The sequence below is a fragment of the Barbus barbus genome, assembly GCF_936440315.1.
Source record: "Barbus barbus genome assembly, chromosome: 10".
NCBI classification, from domain to species: Eukaryota; Metazoa; Chordata; class Actinopteri; order Cypriniformes; family Cyprinidae; genus Barbus; species Barbus barbus.
Window position 1 is genome coordinate 12,123,155 of NC_136738.1, and position 17,353 is coordinate 12,140,507.

General features: G+C 38.6%; 1 protein-coding gene across 1 annotated transcript in view; it reads left to right on the forward strand.

Annotated features, from left to right (window-relative positions):
- The window catches only part of LOC306876485 (uncharacterized protein), a gene marked incomplete at its 3' end in the record, with an annotated part of 56,896 nt that extends 42,185 nt beyond the window's left edge, over nt 1-14,711 (forward strand). Inside the window, exons 10-14 of the mRNA XM_079427693.1 lie at nt 3,066-3,190; nt 7,066-7,165; nt 13,986-14,262; nt 14,354-14,522; nt 14,633-14,711. Of these exons, the coding sequence (XP_079283819.1) occupies nt 3,066-3,190; nt 7,066-7,165; nt 13,986-14,262; nt 14,354-14,522; nt 14,633-14,711 (750 nt within the window). The remainder of the gene's footprint in view (nt 1-3,065; nt 3,191-7,065; nt 7,166-13,985; nt 14,263-14,353; nt 14,523-14,632) is intronic.
- Between the last annotated feature and the right edge of the window lie 2,642 nt (nt 14,712-17,353).

The window sequence follows — 17,353 nt, forward strand, 5'->3', positions numbered from 1 at the left end:
TTTTTGTAATTGTCCAGCATGCTCTAACCTGTAAGGCCTCTAATTCACTGGCCTGTGTTGATGAGTTTTTCAAAGCTCACTTTGTTTTAAGAACTTCATACTGTTAGGAACTGACCATTGTATATAGCTTTCTGCAAAACACTGCCTATGATACAGATGCTGAAACCATCAAGTGATTGTGATCACAAGTGAATTAAATGTAGTATTGTTTAAATAGGAGCTTGAAAAATAAAATTGAGACACGAGTATACAGTTTGTTGTTGACTTTTTTTCAGATTGAAAAATAAGTAGTTTTTTCATTTATATTTTAGGGCTTTTTGAGGATAAAACATGAAGGGTGTAATTTAGAAGATTAACTCTGGATGGAGTTAGTTATTCTTTAAAGTTCACTCATAATTTATGATAAACAACTCTGGAGGGGAGGTAAATTGTGGTGGAGTAAATCTGACTTTCCTCTGAACAGAGTTAAAAAGTAGCAGAGTCATTTTCTCTGAACCTCTGAACTGAGTAAAATAGTACAAGAGTTAATTTCAAAAAACACTAAATGGAGTCAAATATAACAGGAAAGAGTAAAATATTAACACTAAATTGAGCAAAATTAACTCTGGAAAAACAACTCTATCAAAAGAGTAACTTTTACTCTTTTTAGAGAGGGACCAAATGTTATCTGGCATAGAGTAAAATTTTCTTCAATTTGAGTAAATTTTACTTGGGCAAATTTACTGTGTACTCCTGTGGCCATCCTCTTTGGCCTGACAAAGCTTTCTGAGTTTTTCTGTGAACCATGGTTTGTCGTTGTTATATGTTCTGGAAGGAATAAGTGAAACATACCTGGCATTTCCAAAGTGTTCTTAGGCTTTTTGCTATACACTGAATAAAAGAAAGGTAAAATGTCCCAGTCATGAGTACCAGTGAGTTTGTTTTACCATATGTATCACAGTCCAGTGTTGTTGAACATGCTGATGTTGGAGCAGCACTCAGCAAAAAAATAGTTAGAAGAGATTCATGTGAATGTTTGTGTCAGCAGGACTCATCTGTGGTACAGGCATCTGGTCACTGGAAAAACAATTAAGTAAAACAAACCAACTGTCAGCATGTTGATATCAGGAGAAACTATATCACATTAAATATCACCAATATTACTGTCTCGTAACAAAGCATGTTTTTTTTTTTTTTATAGACACATGCTTTATGTCTTGTCATTCCATTGGCAGATAGAGCTGGGAACAAAGAGCTGGGTTAGTTTGGTCTGGAGGAGAGCTGGGATGATTGTATTAAAAGCCGAACTGAATTCCACAACCAGGATCCTCACATAAGTGCCTGGATTGTCTAGATTTTGCAGGATATAATACAATACAGTCCTATATTGACTGCATCATCCACAGACCTGTTTGCTCGATAAGCAAACTGCAGGGGGTTTAGTAATGTCCTTCAGATAAGCCAACACCAGTCTTTCAAATGACCACAGATGCACCAATATTACTGATTCATAAAAAAAACTAGATTTTTTTTATAGACACATGCTTTGTATTGTCATGCATGTATGTAATATGCATTATTATCGTTGTTGCAAACAGTTGTGCTGCTGTCCAGTACACCAGTACTGACCAATACTGTATTTCATATTTCAACATGTCTCACTGGATTTCAGACATTTCAGTCTGACAATATAGTCTGGGAAAAGCTCAACTAGTAAAATGTGTAGCCTACAAATTAATGTAAAACAACAACAACAACAAAAAACTCTAAAAACTTCTGAGGGAAATTCAAGGCTTATTCCATGTGTCTGTCTTCTAAAAATTAGAAGAAGCTGATGAAATTGCTTTGTTTGCACTGAAAATAGGGGCATTTACAGGATCACGTGGTTGATTGAATAGTGGTGGGAGTGGCTACATTGAAGATAATTAGTTCAGACAGGAAAGAATGTGAGACTCATACTGGTTTCATACGGATTACGTAAAGAAAGAATATTTGTTTTTGAGGTCATTTAAAAGTAGACATGTTAAGCTTTCTATAGACACGTTTCTTATGTATATGTGACAAATATTTGCTGAGTTTCGGATAGTTTTTTAAAATGTATTTCAGAAATAAATCCACAGAGATTTAAACATCAGACAGAGCACCTTGTATATGTTCTTTATTTTACAAAAGTGCAGTATTTAGCTATTATCATGAGTGTACACAAAGTAAAGTACAGGGCTTCAATTTTGATGTGGCATTGCGGTTATTGCACATAATTCTACTCGTTCCCGCAGGTTCTGAACTTATAACAAGTGTTTTTAAGTCTTGTCAATTTAAACATTCAAGCGACTTACCTAACAAACTTAAAGCACTATTAATTTATTTTGTACCTTGCTGTTTTATTTATTTGTGTTATTGGTTGTCATTTTATTTTTCTTACTTTATTACTGACTGTTTACTTGCCTTTTTTTTTTTTTTGTTAAAAATAAATTAAATTCAGAGTTTGAAATCAAAGTTCCTTGCACTGTGTAAGCTATTGCACAACAAATTTAGCACATAGCACCATCTAGAGTTATGCACTTGTTTGTATCATCCTAACAATATAAATATGAATCAACACACAATTCTACATTGTAAAACACAATTGCACTGAGTGACAAAACATTTAGGTAAGATGATTGTAATAAAAAAATATGCTTAACCCCTCCCCCTCAAATTACCCCCCCCCCCCCCATATGAGTCACCTAAGGGGGGAATCCCCCCTCCCCCCATTCTCCAAAATGAAATTCAGGTCCTGAAAGTAGACATTCTAAAGTTTCAAATGATGCATGATGTTTATCTGTATTTTGTCATACAGATGTCACAGCATTTTAAGTTAATTTTGGTCTAAACAGGAAAAAGGAAAGTGGTATCACCGACATGACCACCGACCCCTGGGGGTTAATGCACCTCTGACCCATCTCCCTCTGCCTTTCTTAATGTATCTTTCTATGTTTCGGTCTATCCATTTTCAAGTTTTAATAAACTATAGGAGAATTGGATTTGGATTCCTTGTATTCTTTGGATTTCTTATGTGCATTGATACTATTTTCTTTTTTTAACAGAGATCCAGTAGAAAATGTCCACTATGCCAAATTGATATAGCTGATGTTAGGCAGCATATTAAAAAAACACACAAAATAAAAGACAAATCTGAAATTCGTCTGCTGGTGTCATTAGCCACAGGAAGGTAAGTTCTATTTTTCTGATATGTTGGTGTTTTAAAATGGTTTTTAAATTTTCGTATAATAACAGTGGGTACAGAAAAGAATTACCCCGTTTGAAATGATCACATTTTGTTCCTTTGCAGCCTGAAATGAAGACAGATTTTTGTTTTATCCTGCTGTATTTAAAACAGCCAAGTGAAAGATGTAACACTAACACGTTCTCAGTGGCACACAAAGCCATTTGACTTTCATCTGTCATCAGCTGTGGCCATTTTAAAAACAAGCTTTCCTGGTGCATTTCAGTCCTTGGTAGTGCAACTGAAGCAAACAGTCAGCTATGGGCAGTGTTGTGCAAATTACTTCCAAACTGTAATACATTATAGATTACTTATTACTGTTACTTAAAAGTAATGCCTTACCTTACAATATTACTGTCTCAGAACTGTAATGCGTTACATCCTGTATTACTTTTGAGTTACTTTCACCAAAATAACTACAGAAGTAGAACTTAACATTCTAAAATGAGAAAATGTACTAGAGCCCTGCACGGGCCTCAAATTTAGGCCCTAGCCCGGCCCTGGCCCGAGACGCTCAGGCCCTAGGCCTGGCCTGTGTCCGACAGCTTATCAGAATTTCTGACCCGAGCCCATCCTTTTTTCCCCCTTCTCCCAAAGCAGCTGATACTACTGTTTCGGCTATTAAAATAGTTCAGTTTTGTGTGTAATGGCAAAATTATATATATATATATTAAAAAAAACATTTTATATATATATATATATTTTTTTTTTTTTATTTTTTTTTTTTATTATTAAGTTAATTTAGAAAAACGTTTTTTTGTTCGTTAAATAGCCTATAAGTTTTTGTTTTTTTAAAGCAACGTCCAAGCGGCCAGCGGCATGAGCTGATCATATGTTTGATAAATTTATTCTTCTCATATCATGACTTGCCTAAAATAAAATCTGTAGATATACTAAATATAACAATCGAAATACAAGCATATAACAATGCTTAAACATTAAACCTAGATAAATGTGCACTGAATAGTTTATGCGGAGAGTGGAAGTGGAAAAATCAATTGCATTTTTTTCAATGGAAACAACTTATGGTGTAATTTTTGCTCATAAAAGGTAAGAGTAATACATAATTCTGAACTGTAAAGGGTCTACTTTTATTTGTGTGCACTCACAATATCAACAAAACGTCGTGCTTTTATCCTGAATAGGAGCGCTTCACAAAAACGAACCGAAAGGCAGTGAATACCACACAGACAAGATATATATATATATATATATATATATATATATATATAGATAGAAAGCTTTAAATTACTACTTAACGAAATAGATAAAAACAAAAACTCTTTAATATACAGGTGCTGGTCATAAAATTAGAATATCATGAAAAAGTTGATTTATTTCAGTAATACCATTCAAAAAGTGAAACTTGTATATTAGATTCATTCATTACACACAGACTGATATATTTCAAATGTTTATTTACTTTAATTTTGATGATTATCACTGACAACTAATGAAAGTCCCAAATTCAGTACACTCTTTGGTCTTCACACTAGGAGGGCTTCACACGATGACTGCCGCGACCGCTGCCGCGGTATAATAACCTTTTTTATACCAGTCCAACAAATCATCATTTCAATTCAGCTGGACCCACTTTCCTGTTTATCAACTACAAATGGCCAAGCAAGTGCACACACTGACAAGATACACGATACAGTACGAGACCAAACGCGATTTCAGCAACTCTCATCCTAGTAAACAAAATAAGCGTTTCCTAGCAACGGCAAATGCGCTAAACACTGAGACAAGTAAATACACTTACGAGCTGATTTTAAACTTCCGCTGATAGACTGTTTCTCTTAAAGACCACTTCATTACACTGCCTTCTGCTGGCGCTTGAACCCACTTTCCTGTTTATCAACTACAAATGGCCAAGCAAGTGCACACACTGACAAGATACGCGATACAGTACGAGACCAAACACGATTTCAGCAACTCTCATCCCAGTAAACAAAAACTGTGTAAAAGTAAAAGTTAGTAGAGACATATCCCAACAGACAAAGCAAAAGGAGGTTCAAAAAATACTGACACAAGGGGGGGATCCTTTTTCCAACTCAGTGATTCTATTTTTAATTTATTTAATTTTTCTCTGACATGGTGTTATATCTTTCACTTGGATGTTTTAAGTTGCACTGAGTAAATACAGAGGGATATAACAAAAACAGTGTACGTCTTCATTTCAGGCTTCAAAGCATCAAAATGTGATTATTTTAAAGGGGGGTGATTCTTTTCTATACCCACTGTATATATTTAAATGCATATTTGTGAACTATCAACTATCAATGTGTGTCAAATACGCTGTGCATCCATTGATATGATTTGGAATAATGTGCTATAAAGTAGGGCTGTAGTACTCGAGTCCGGTCTTGAACTCGAGTCCAGACTCGAGACATTTTTCTATCGTCTCGGCCTTGTCTCAGACTCGTTGGTGTTTGCACTCGGACTTGTCTCGGACTTGGTTATTGGACTCGCCAAATGTTCTCATTGGTCTCGACCGAGTCCAGCATTGTTTTTTTTCCTCCTTCAAAACAAAACCACATTCGCATGTTGCGCTTAAACGCGTGGAAAAAGCTAGGTGCGCGGCTTTCTCCTTCTTTCCAAAGCACTTTGTAGCTGCGCTCTATGCTATGCTCGCGCTCCTGTGGCATCTGCCGTTGCTAAGCAACCATGACCTGTGCTCTCCATGAAGACTCGGCGGTTTCAGCAAAGGATATTTAATTTTCTGTCTGTTAGATTGTTTTATTAACGTCTACACCAACCCAGCCCTAAACTTACTCTTTACAATAATGAAATAATAATTGTTGTAGTACAGTGTGACAAAAATTAACGTATCCCTTATAGCCTTGACTCATCTGAACGCCTTTGATTGGCCATTGCATTAATAAACTCCGCTGTTAAAAAAAAAGAAACGTTTTTTTGTTGGCCCTAATATGCACAGTTACTTAGTTATTTATCACTTTATCCGGAAAGGGATAGAAGTATCGCTTTTTATTTGATTTTTTTTTTTCATTTATATGTTATTATTGAAATGTTGTTATAAGCATTTGTCAATTTGATTTAATTTACTTATTTTCTTAAATATGTGGGTATATAGTATTTATAGAGTTGTTAACTTTTAGTTTTAGTTACTTTTTCTTATTTGTAAGTCGCTTTGGACAAAAGTGTCTGCTAAATAACAAAAGTAAAAGTAAAGTAAGTAGCCTAATCATCATTGCAAAAAAATAAAAAACTCCACTGTTATCACACATCGCAGAATTTCCTCATTTCGTGCAGGACTATTATTACAAAGGCAAAAAAGTACACTCTCTGTGTACATGACAAGTAAAAATATATCTGTGCTGAACATATTCTTAGTGTACAAATTTATTAAGTTTATTAAATCTAACAATTTATTAGCCAATGGCTAATGATAACAGTATTTAATCGCATATGCAAATGATTTTCTCGCATTGTACAAGGCTGAATGTTAATGTGACGCATTGTGCCTCATTCATGTTATATAATCCAAACAGTTCTGCATCAATTTTTTTTCTCATTTAATCTCTTTTTTGTAGTCATGTGGAAATCCGTACTTTAAGTAAGGTATCATTTGTAATTTGTGGCCATGGGTTATAATTGTTAATGAACATGCAAATCCCTCAATTATGAATGATTGGAATTCATTAATGTACACATTTAGCTAACAGATGTTGGGAATTTCCATTTTATATGTGAATTAATTCTTGACTCATATTTACGAAGTTGGATAACTGAAACCTGTAAATAAAGTATGAGGTTAAAGCTGTTATTATAATACATTTTGTTTTTGATAATATTTCTAGATTTACTGCAAAGCTGCAGTGTCCCCTGAAGTGCCAGGCTGTACCAACTGGATTTGTCCGTCTGGATAAGCACTTGGTTGCATGCCACCCCAATTTAACGGTTTGTATATTTCCAGATCCAAGTTTTCAGTATTAAGTCTTACATTTTTAGTATGTATGTGAGCCATTATTAGGGGTTCTAGTGCAAAGAGTTGAAACCCTATTGTATTTGTCATGATTATTATTATTATTATTATTATTATTATTCTGCCATATAACAGATTGTGCAGACCATGATGAGGGTGTTTTGATTATTATATGCATTTTGTTGTTTTTAGTAGATACTTATTTTAAGCAAAATATAAAAATGGTCCAGACTTCAGGAGGAAAACACTGAGCTCAATAGAAACAATGTTTTTTATTTTTATTTCACGTGGCCTTTTGCATTACATATCTAAATGTAAATATCATAACAGCTTGATAAAACATCTGATCTTACTTTTCAATATTCATATATAATTGGGAGAAAAATTCGCAGGAAAAAAAAAGTGTGTGTAATTAATAAATAAATATATATATATATATATATATATATATATATATATATATATATATATATATATATAAGTGAAGTCAATAAGTATGTGATCACCCTGGGATTTTGCAAGTTCTCTTACTTAGAAATCATGGAGGGGTCTACAATTTTCAGCATAGGTGCATTTCCACTGTGAGAGACAGAATCTAAAAATAAAAATCCAGAAATCACATTGTATGATTTTTTAGCAATTTATTTGTGAATTACTGTGTCAAATAAGTATTTGATCACTTGTTTATCCACCAGATTTCTGACCCTCAAAGACCTGTTATTTTGCTTTTAAATAGTCCAGCTACACTCTGCTCATGATTCTAAATTAGTAGCAACTGTTTGAGGTTGTTAGCTGTCATAAAGATACCTGTGCACCCCACAATCAGCCAAAGTCTAAGTAGCAACATGGGCAAAACCAAAGAGCTGTCAAAAGACACGAGACAAAATTGTAGACCTTCACAAAGCTGGAAAGGGCTACGGGGCAATTGCCAAGCAGCTTGGTGAAAAAAGAACAACTGTTGGAGCAATTGTCAGAAAATGGAAAAGGCTAATGATGACTGTCAATGTCCCTCGGACTGGGGCCCCACGGAAGATCTCTCCTCGTGGGGTATCAATGATGCTAAGAATGGTGAAGAATCAGCCCAGAACTACACGGGAGGAGCTGGTCAATGCCGTGAAGAGAGCTGGGACCATCGTTTCCAAGGCTACTATCAGTAATACACTAAGACGTCATGGTTTAAAATCTTGCATCGCACGGAAGGTTCCCCTGCTTAAGTCAGCCCATGTCCAGGCCCGTCTGAAGTTTGCCAGGGACCATCTGGATGATCCAGAGGAGTCATGGGAGAAAGTCCTGTGGTCAGATGAGACCAAAGTAGAACTTTTTGGTAGGGCTGGGCGATATGGACAAAGAAATTGTTCACAAATATTGTTCATTTTGTTTTGAGTTTCCCTTCTGGGATTTAATCTGGATTTCCCCCTTGGGGTGCAATCAGAAACAACAAGCCAAAAAGACAAGATGACAGGCCCTGCCATAGTAAAAAGTGTGCTTAATTTTCTTTTTAGGAGCGCGTCAAATAATAATAATAAAAATTCTGATCAAAAATTTACCTTCCCATTACGAGGTGATATTTGACTGACCCTCTTCGGTCATTTTTGACCGAAAAATTTTATATTTTAAAATTTAAAAAATCGGAACTTCATCGGAATGAGATGACACTTGGTGACTTTTGTCACATTAGCAATATGAACACACAAAAAAATCATGAACATGATTTGGATATGTTAAAGAGTCAAAAAAAAAATTGTCACACTTTCAAATTCAAAAATGACCGACATGGGAAATTAATGGGAAATACGAAAAAATGTGAAGACTCAGTGAATCTTTTGGTGGTACAAAACTACAAATCAGCCACTGGTCAGGAAAAAAGTGTGCAGCAATCAAGGGGTGACTCTCCAGAATATCAGGAGTGCAAAATAGACACCAATCACACACTGCTCAAGAGGCCCTGGAACACTTGCTTCAGTCAAGTGAAAATGAAGAAAGTAGTGAACCAGATGACCCTTCTGATGCTGAGGAAGACTTTACAGAGGCTGACCCTGATTTTGACATCACAGAGGAGCAGCATTCATATGAGGATTCAGAGGAAGAATGCCATGAGGAAGATCCAAATTTTCTCTCTAAAAATGGGGAAATACTTTGGAGTTCGTCTCCTCCACCACAAACACCAGGAAGAGCACGAGCAGAGGAGATCATCAGAAAGACACCTGGTCCCACAAGGTATGCCTGTTCAAGAGCTGAAAACATAAAATCAACATTTGAGTTATATTTACCTAGCTCAATTCAGAACATTCTAGTTAGAATGACAAATGTAGAGGGACGTCGAGTGTTTGGTGATCAGTGGACTGACATTGACTGGATTGCAATGGAAGCTTTTATTGGTCTTCTCATCCTTGCCGGAGTTTTTAAATCCCACGATGAGGCAACACAAAGCCTGTGGCATGGAGAGATGGGGAGAGCAATTTTTCGGGCTACCATGCCACTGAAAGATTTTGAGAGATTGTCAAGTGTGCTCTGTTTTGATGACAAATCAACAAGAGCTGCAAGAAGAGAAACAGACAAGCTGGCACCTGTCCGTGAACTGTGGGAAAAATGGGTGGAAAGGCTTCCCATGATGTATAATCCTGGCTTGAATGTAACTGTAGATGAATGCTTGCTTGGGTTCAGGGGCCGCTGCCCGTTCAAGCAGTATATGCCGAGCAAACCAGCTAAATACGGTCTCAAAATTTGGGCAGCCTGTGATGCCAAAAGCAGCTACAGCTACAATATGCAGGTGTACACTGGCAAACCAGCAGGAGCAATCTGGAATATTACACACACACATGTGGAAGGAAGACAGCTCGCTGGCCCATGGCTCTCTTCTTCAATATAATCGATGTCTCAGCCTACAATTCATTTGTGCTATGGAGGGAAATCAATCCCACCTGGAGACAGGGGAAAAGTTCCAGGAGGAGGAATTTTCTGGAGGAGCTGGGAAAAGCACTGGTGTACCCCTTCATGAAAAGAAGGCAAAGCATTCCTCGCACACCAGCCTCTGTGAGTTTCCTAAAAAAAGTGCAGGATTCCATGGATGAGGAAGGTGGTTCCTCCACTGCTGTTGACTGCAGAGCTGGTGCCTCTACATTTGGGCCCTCCACAGGTCGTGCCTCAGTGGCTGTTGCCTCTGCAGCTGGTCCCTCCGCGGCTGGTCCCTCCACGGCTCGTCCAACAACAGCTGGTCCCTCCACGGATGGTCCATCAACGGCTGGTCCCTCCACGGCCGGTCCCTCCACAGCTCGTGCCTCAGCGACTGGTGTCTCCGGGGCTCATGCCTCCATGGCCGGTCCCTCCACGGCTCGTGCCTCAGTGACTGGTGCCTCCGGAGCTGATCCCTCCACAGCTCGTGCCTCAGCGGCTAGTCCCTCCGCGGCTCATACCTCCACGGCCGGTTCCTCCACGGCTCGTGCCTCAGCAGCTGGTGCCTCCGGGTCTGGTCCCTCCACGGCTCGTGGCTCTGCGGCTGGTGTTTGTAGAGCTGATTCCTCCATGGTTGGTGCCTCCACAGCTGGTCTCTCCACGGCTCATCCCTCTATGACCAGTCTCTCGCAGAAAAGGAAAAGGTGCCAAATGTGCTGGCCAAAGGATGTAAAAACCAGCAGCTTTTGCATAAAATGCAAATTGCCAGTGTGCAAAAGACACTGTAATATTGTCTGTTGCATTTGCAGCAATGTTTAAGATAATTACTGTTTGTATGTAAATAGTTACAATTCTATTTATTTATGGTTATTTAGATTTTTCTTCCTCTTTTTCTTCAATTTACTGTTTAATAATTATTGTGTTTGTTATTATCTTACCGTATTTTAGCCTAACAGATGTTCCTGATATCTGTTGCATGTGCAGCAATGCATAAAATAATTACAGTTTGTAAATATATAGTTAAAATGGTCTAGAATTATAAAAATTTTATTCCTCTTTTTGACATCTACTGTTTGATACTGATTGTTTTTGCTGTTGTTAGTTTATTATGTTTCATCATAATTGCTGTTCCCTTCTGAAGTTTTATTAACATTTATTGAAGTACATTGAATAAAATATTAATTAATTACAAAATGTTTGTATAGTGTTTTGAATGATCACTTTTCATTCCTTATTTTGTTAGATTTTTTAATTATCAAATACTGAGTAACAAAAATGCTTTCTATGTGTTCCCTTTCTAACAAGATTTTAATGTTTGACTGTAATCATAATGTAAAACCTGATACTTATCTAACCAAAAATATCTAAACCTTTACAAAGAATGTCTAGATATAGATCTAAATGCAAAACCTAAAAAAATTAAGAGATGAGGTCTAAAAAACTATGGGAATCCAAAGGCCTCTGTATATATCATGTCTTAGAAAAAAAACATTACTGGTGGGCATCTTGAGACAAAAAGGCACTGATATGTTTTAAGATCAATCAGTGCAAGTTTATTTCAGTTGAAACAACTCAGAATTACATTTTAGTCTGGGACTAATCTTAAACCTTGTCTGTGAAACCGGGGGTAAATGATTTAAACAACAGAAAAGATACTTAAAAATTAAATTAAAACCAGCAGTAGGTGGCGGTACGTCACTGATTTGATCACTGAATCATTCATTTAATTGATTCGTTCGAACACTGATTCATTCCGGAATGATCATGTCTTTATGAATGGGTAATTGAATCGTTGTTTCACAGTTGAAAAGAGACGGACATCAGAATAGCTGAGATTGCAACAACAGACGCTCACATTGACAAGCGCTTGTGTGCGAGAGGGTATGAGAAACAGCTCAGCTTTGGTTTAAAAGAGTTAAAAAATATTTGTTATCGGTCATCAGTGTTGGGGGTAGCGCATTACAAGTAACGTGAGTTACGTAATAATATTACTTTTTTCAAGTAACTAGTAAAGTAACGCATTACTTTTTCATTTACAAGAAAATATCTGAGTTACTTTTTAAAAAAAGTAACGCCAGTTACTTTTTCCCCCATGTATTGACTGACAGTGCGCTGTGTGAACATGCTGTTACTGTAGTTCTAGACTAAATGTGAATGTGCATGAATTCATCCCACTCGCAAAAAAAACAGATTTAGTATTCATCGAAATGAATTAAAACAGTGAAATGCAAACTCAGAATATGACGCAAACTGCAATAATTAAATGTTAACACAAATGTATCTAATCCCATTTTATTAACCAATGCGTTTGCTGCTGACCTTTGATGATCCAGTTCAACCATACTAATACGCAAAAATGACTTTAGATAAACTAACAATTGTGCTTCATTGTTTTTTTATTGCCAAAGAGTGTTAAACCTTCTTATCCTGAGTTTTACTTTACAGACGTGAATTTACTTTTCCTTCACAAGACACAGGGCTTTTACATTTGTATTAATGTAATTTCTTGTATTAAAAACAATCAAGCCCTGCTCATATTTAAACAGTAACGCAAAAGTAATGCAAAAGTAACGTAACACATTACTTTCCATAAAAAGTAACTAAGTAACGCAATTAGTTACTTTTTTAGGGAGTAACGCAATATTGTAATGCATTACTTTTAAAAGTAACTTTCCCCAACACTGTCGGTCATGACTTAACGGGGAAAAATAGAGCAGACACTGAACATGGTTGAAGCTTTCTAGAGCGCATGCGCCAGCCGCCTCTGTTCGCGTACAACTTCAAATGGAGTAAACTTTGAAAGGCTGTGCGTTCGCGTAAAAAAACTAAGTAAAGTTAAGCCTTTAACATCATGATGTCTATCAGCCATCGGCCAAACACTATTATGGCAAACGCGCGGGGGGAGGGCTGAGCTCAATCGGAACTACGGAAGCTCAGAGGGGAGCGTCGGCGGATGTTAAAAAGAAAACCGATTTTCATTCAAACAAATCGATGTAAACTACACATTCGAGTTAATCGATAAAATCGATTTATCGCCCAGCCCTACTTTTTGGTCTTAATTCCATTCGCCGTGTTTGGAGAAAGAAGAATGATGAGTATCATCCCAATAATACCATACCTACAGTGAAGCATGGGGCTGGAAGCATCATGCTCTGGGGGTGTTTTTCTGCACAGGGGACAGGACGACTGCACTGTATTAAGGAGAGGATGAACGGGGCCATGTATTGTGACATATTGGGCAAAAACCTCCTTCCCTTAGTCAGAGCATTAAAGATGGGTCATGGCTGGGTCTTCCAACATCACAATGACCCAAAGCACACAGCCAGGAAAACCAAGGAGTGGCTCCATAAGAAGCATATCAAGGTTCTGGAGTGGCCTAGCCAGTCTCCAGACCTAAATCCAATAGAAAATCTTTGGAGGGAGCTGAAACTCTGTGTTGCTCAGCAACAGCCCCCGAAACCTGACAGATCTAGAGAAGATCTGTATGGAGGAGTGGGCCAAAATCCCTCCTGCAGTGTGTGCAAACCTGGTGAAGAACTACAGGAACCGTTTGACCTCTGTAATTGTTAACAAAGGCTTCTGTTTATATTAAACATTTTTCAAACATTTTTTGATCAAATACTTATTTGACACAGTAATTCACAAATAAATTGCTAAAAAAATCATACAATGTGATTTCCGGATTTAAATTTTTAGATTCTGTCTCTCACAGTGGAAATGCACCTATGCTGAGAAAATTAAAATAATTGATGCAAATATTGTTTCCACTCTGCCTAGGATGTTTCCAAACATTTGGAGAGCAATAAATATATATTTTTCATATAATACAGATGAATAGTGACTAACACAACTGCACATTTAACAATGATGGCTTTTTCTTCTTTCTTTCTTTTTTTATTTTAGAAAAAGAGACGGACTGCGCTCTTAAGAAAAGCAAAACAAAAAGCGGTTCTAAAAGAAATAAAAAAGAGGCAGCTTAGCCAACCCAGCATTCTCCGTCCCTATCTTGACAGTGATGAAGATAGTGGACAGAGTGAGGGTTGGCAAGATTGTCCATCCTGCAAAAAATTGAAACAAAAAATAATAAAAAAAAACAAAAAAATTAAACTATTAAAGAGACAATTGAAAGAACAGCAAACCAGCCGGAAAGATGCACGTACAGAAAGTACACCCGTGTGCGGTATGTGTAAATCATTATGCATTACCTTATCTTGCTTTACATTCTTTACCTCACCTTAACTTACCTTGCTGTTCTCATACTGTTTTTACAGAAAAAGTTCTTGAGGTGTGGTTTGAATACATAGCTTCAGACAAAAAAAAACAGAGAGAAAATAGTCGACAAAAAGTCTCTCACGTGCGGAGTTGTCTGAAGTTTATCGCAGCACCTAATTTACCAACGATGGACTTAAAATGTCTGTGGAACCACCAGAGAATTAAAGAGTATGTATACCTTTAATTTAAAACATTTGACACACTTAGAGTTTACTACTACCATTAATGTAAATGAAGTTGCTCCTGTTGTAACAGCTGTGGTCTATATGTTAATTAAGTTCTGACACCCCTTTGTCTGAGATGGTTCATCTATCTGTTAAACCATCTATTGTAAGAAAAAGTGATGAGGATGTCTAAGATCTCGATGAAGATGTTTAATGCAGCATAGCAGTGACAAAGTACATGTAGTACCTTGGGTTCAACGGAGTTGGAAATGAACCCCTGAACATCCTAAACTCAAACATTTTATACACTTAAGAGTTTACTACCCTTAATGTAAATGAAGTTGTTCCTGTTGTTACAGCTGTGGTCTATATGTTAATTAAGTTCTGACACCCGTTTTTCTGAGATGGTTCATCTATCTGTCTCTCTGTCCATCCATATGTCTGTCTGTCTGTCTGTCCATATAGACAATTACCCATCTGTCGAGCATGTCACGGAAGATGTCATTTATGGAAGACTGATGGACTGTTGGCAAGGCCGAAGGGCATAACCCGGTATTCATAGTGCCCACTAGTGGTGGAGAATGCAGTCTTCCATTCGTCACCCTCTCGGATGCGAATCAGGTTGTAGGCGTTATGTAGATCGAGCTTGGTGTAATACTTGGCCTGAAGGAGCTGTTCTAATGCGGCTGGGACTAGTGGTAATGGGTAGCGAAATTTGACAGTGATTTCATTGAGGCCTCGGTAATCGATGCATGGTCGAAGTCCTCTGTCCTTCACAAAGAAGAAACCCGCTGAGGCTGGAGAAGTTGATGGTCTGATGAAGCCCTTAGCTAACTCCTCCTTGATATAATATTTCATGGCTTCAGACTCAGGTTGAGATAATAGAAAGATTCTGCTCTTGGGAGGAATGGAGCCAGGCATTAGGTCTATGGCACAATCAAATGAATGGTGATTTGGAAGCTGGGAGGCCTTCTTTGCGCTGAATGCCTCGCTGAGATCAGTGTATTCGGGCGGCATATTGGTGTCATTGGTGTTCTGAGTGGTTGGAGAAGATGTGTTAACGTTGGCTTTAGAAATCTTTGACAGGCAGTGTTCTTGGCACGTAGCGCCCCATTGAAAGATCTGTTCCTCTCTTCAGGATATCTGTGGGTTGTGTGTACGGAGCCATGGCAATCCGAGAATGATGGCGTGATTGGATGACGTAGAATTGGATGAATTCAGAGTGCAGGGTACTGATCTGTAACTTGACTTCCTCCGTGATGTGCACCACTCTCCCCTCTCCAAGAGGACGGCTCCACTGCCATGGGAGAGTTACAGGGAGTTAATTTCATCTTATGTTGCCGTGCAAAGTCATGTAACACAAAATTACCAACTGCTCCAGAATCTATCAGGGCCGTAGTGGTGATTTATTTTACCTTGAACTATTAACGTGGCTGGAAGCTTAATGCTTGATGTGGGGGTAGTGACATGAGCACTCACCGATCGAGAATTGGGTGCTGGGTAAACCGGGCAGGAAGGCTTCATGTGTCCAGCTTGACCGCAATATAGGCACAGTTGATTCTGCATGCGACGTTCTCGTTCTTCGGGTAAGATGTGAGTGAATCCCAGCTGCATGGGTTCGGTTGTGGTAGCGGTTTCAGGTAGGTAGCGAGGTGTGGTTCGTGGACGTGTCGAGAGCGGATCAGATTGTCAATTTGAATGGTAAGATCAATAAACTCACTCAAACTCCTCCCCTCATCACGACAGGCCAGTTCTGACTGTAATTCCAAATGCAAACCTCTCCGAAACAATAGCTTCAAGGTGTCATCCACCCAGTTAGTCTGAGCCGCAAGGGTTCAAAGGACAATTCAAAGGCGTATTCAGCGGCGGGTCTTTTCCCTTGAGAAAGAGTTAGGAGTTGGTCACCTGCACTCCTTCCCTCGGCTGAGTGTTCAAACACCTCGCGGAACTGCCACAGAAACATCGAACATGGGAAAAGATGAGCCATCCATCCTTCAGACCGCGGTGACCCACTCTAATGCTTTCCCTGTGAGAAGTGAGCAAACAAAGGCAATGCGGCTTGAGTCCGTGGGATATAGAAAGGGTTGTTGATCCACGAAGAGTGAGCATTGGAATAGGAAGCCTTTGCACTTGGCAGGTTCTCCAGCAAATTTCTCAGGAAAGGCAAGACGTGGGCTCATTGAGGGTACCTGAGTGGGTGGAGCGCTGCTTCGGGTCGGTGGTGGAGGAGATGCGGCCGCTGGTGGTGATACATTCAGCCCTTGTAATGCTTTGTCCAGCTCCTCGGTCAAAGCGGTAAGCCGGTCTAGCTGGTGGTGATGCAAGGCGATTTGTGAAGCTTGTGCGGAGAGCTCAGTGGATAGTTGCATGAGCGCTGCTGGATTGCTGTTTGGCGAAGTCTTCTTTTGTGAAACGACAGAGAGTTTGGGATCCATTTGCAGCGTTTATTAAGAGTAGTCAGGCAGTACAGGGTCAAACACCAGCAGATCGAACAGGCAAAACAGAGACAGAGTCAAATAACAGGGCAGGCGGCAAACAATCACAGTCCAGTGTAAACAATCAGGGTTGGGGCAGGCAGCAAACAATCAGGAAAATCAGGCAAATCAAGAGCTCGCAAAGAGTCTGAGTGATCGTGTGGCGTATATGTGTGTGTTAATGAGGTGCAGGTGTTTGGCATGATCAGTCCCAGGTATGAGGGATGATGGGAAATGGAGTCCGAATAGCAACTGACTAATACTCAGGTGAAGGCTCCCTCTGGTGGGTACGGGAGGTGGTACGGGAGCCTCCTCTGTAACACTATAATTTTATACACTGGTGTCAACAGATGTAAAATAA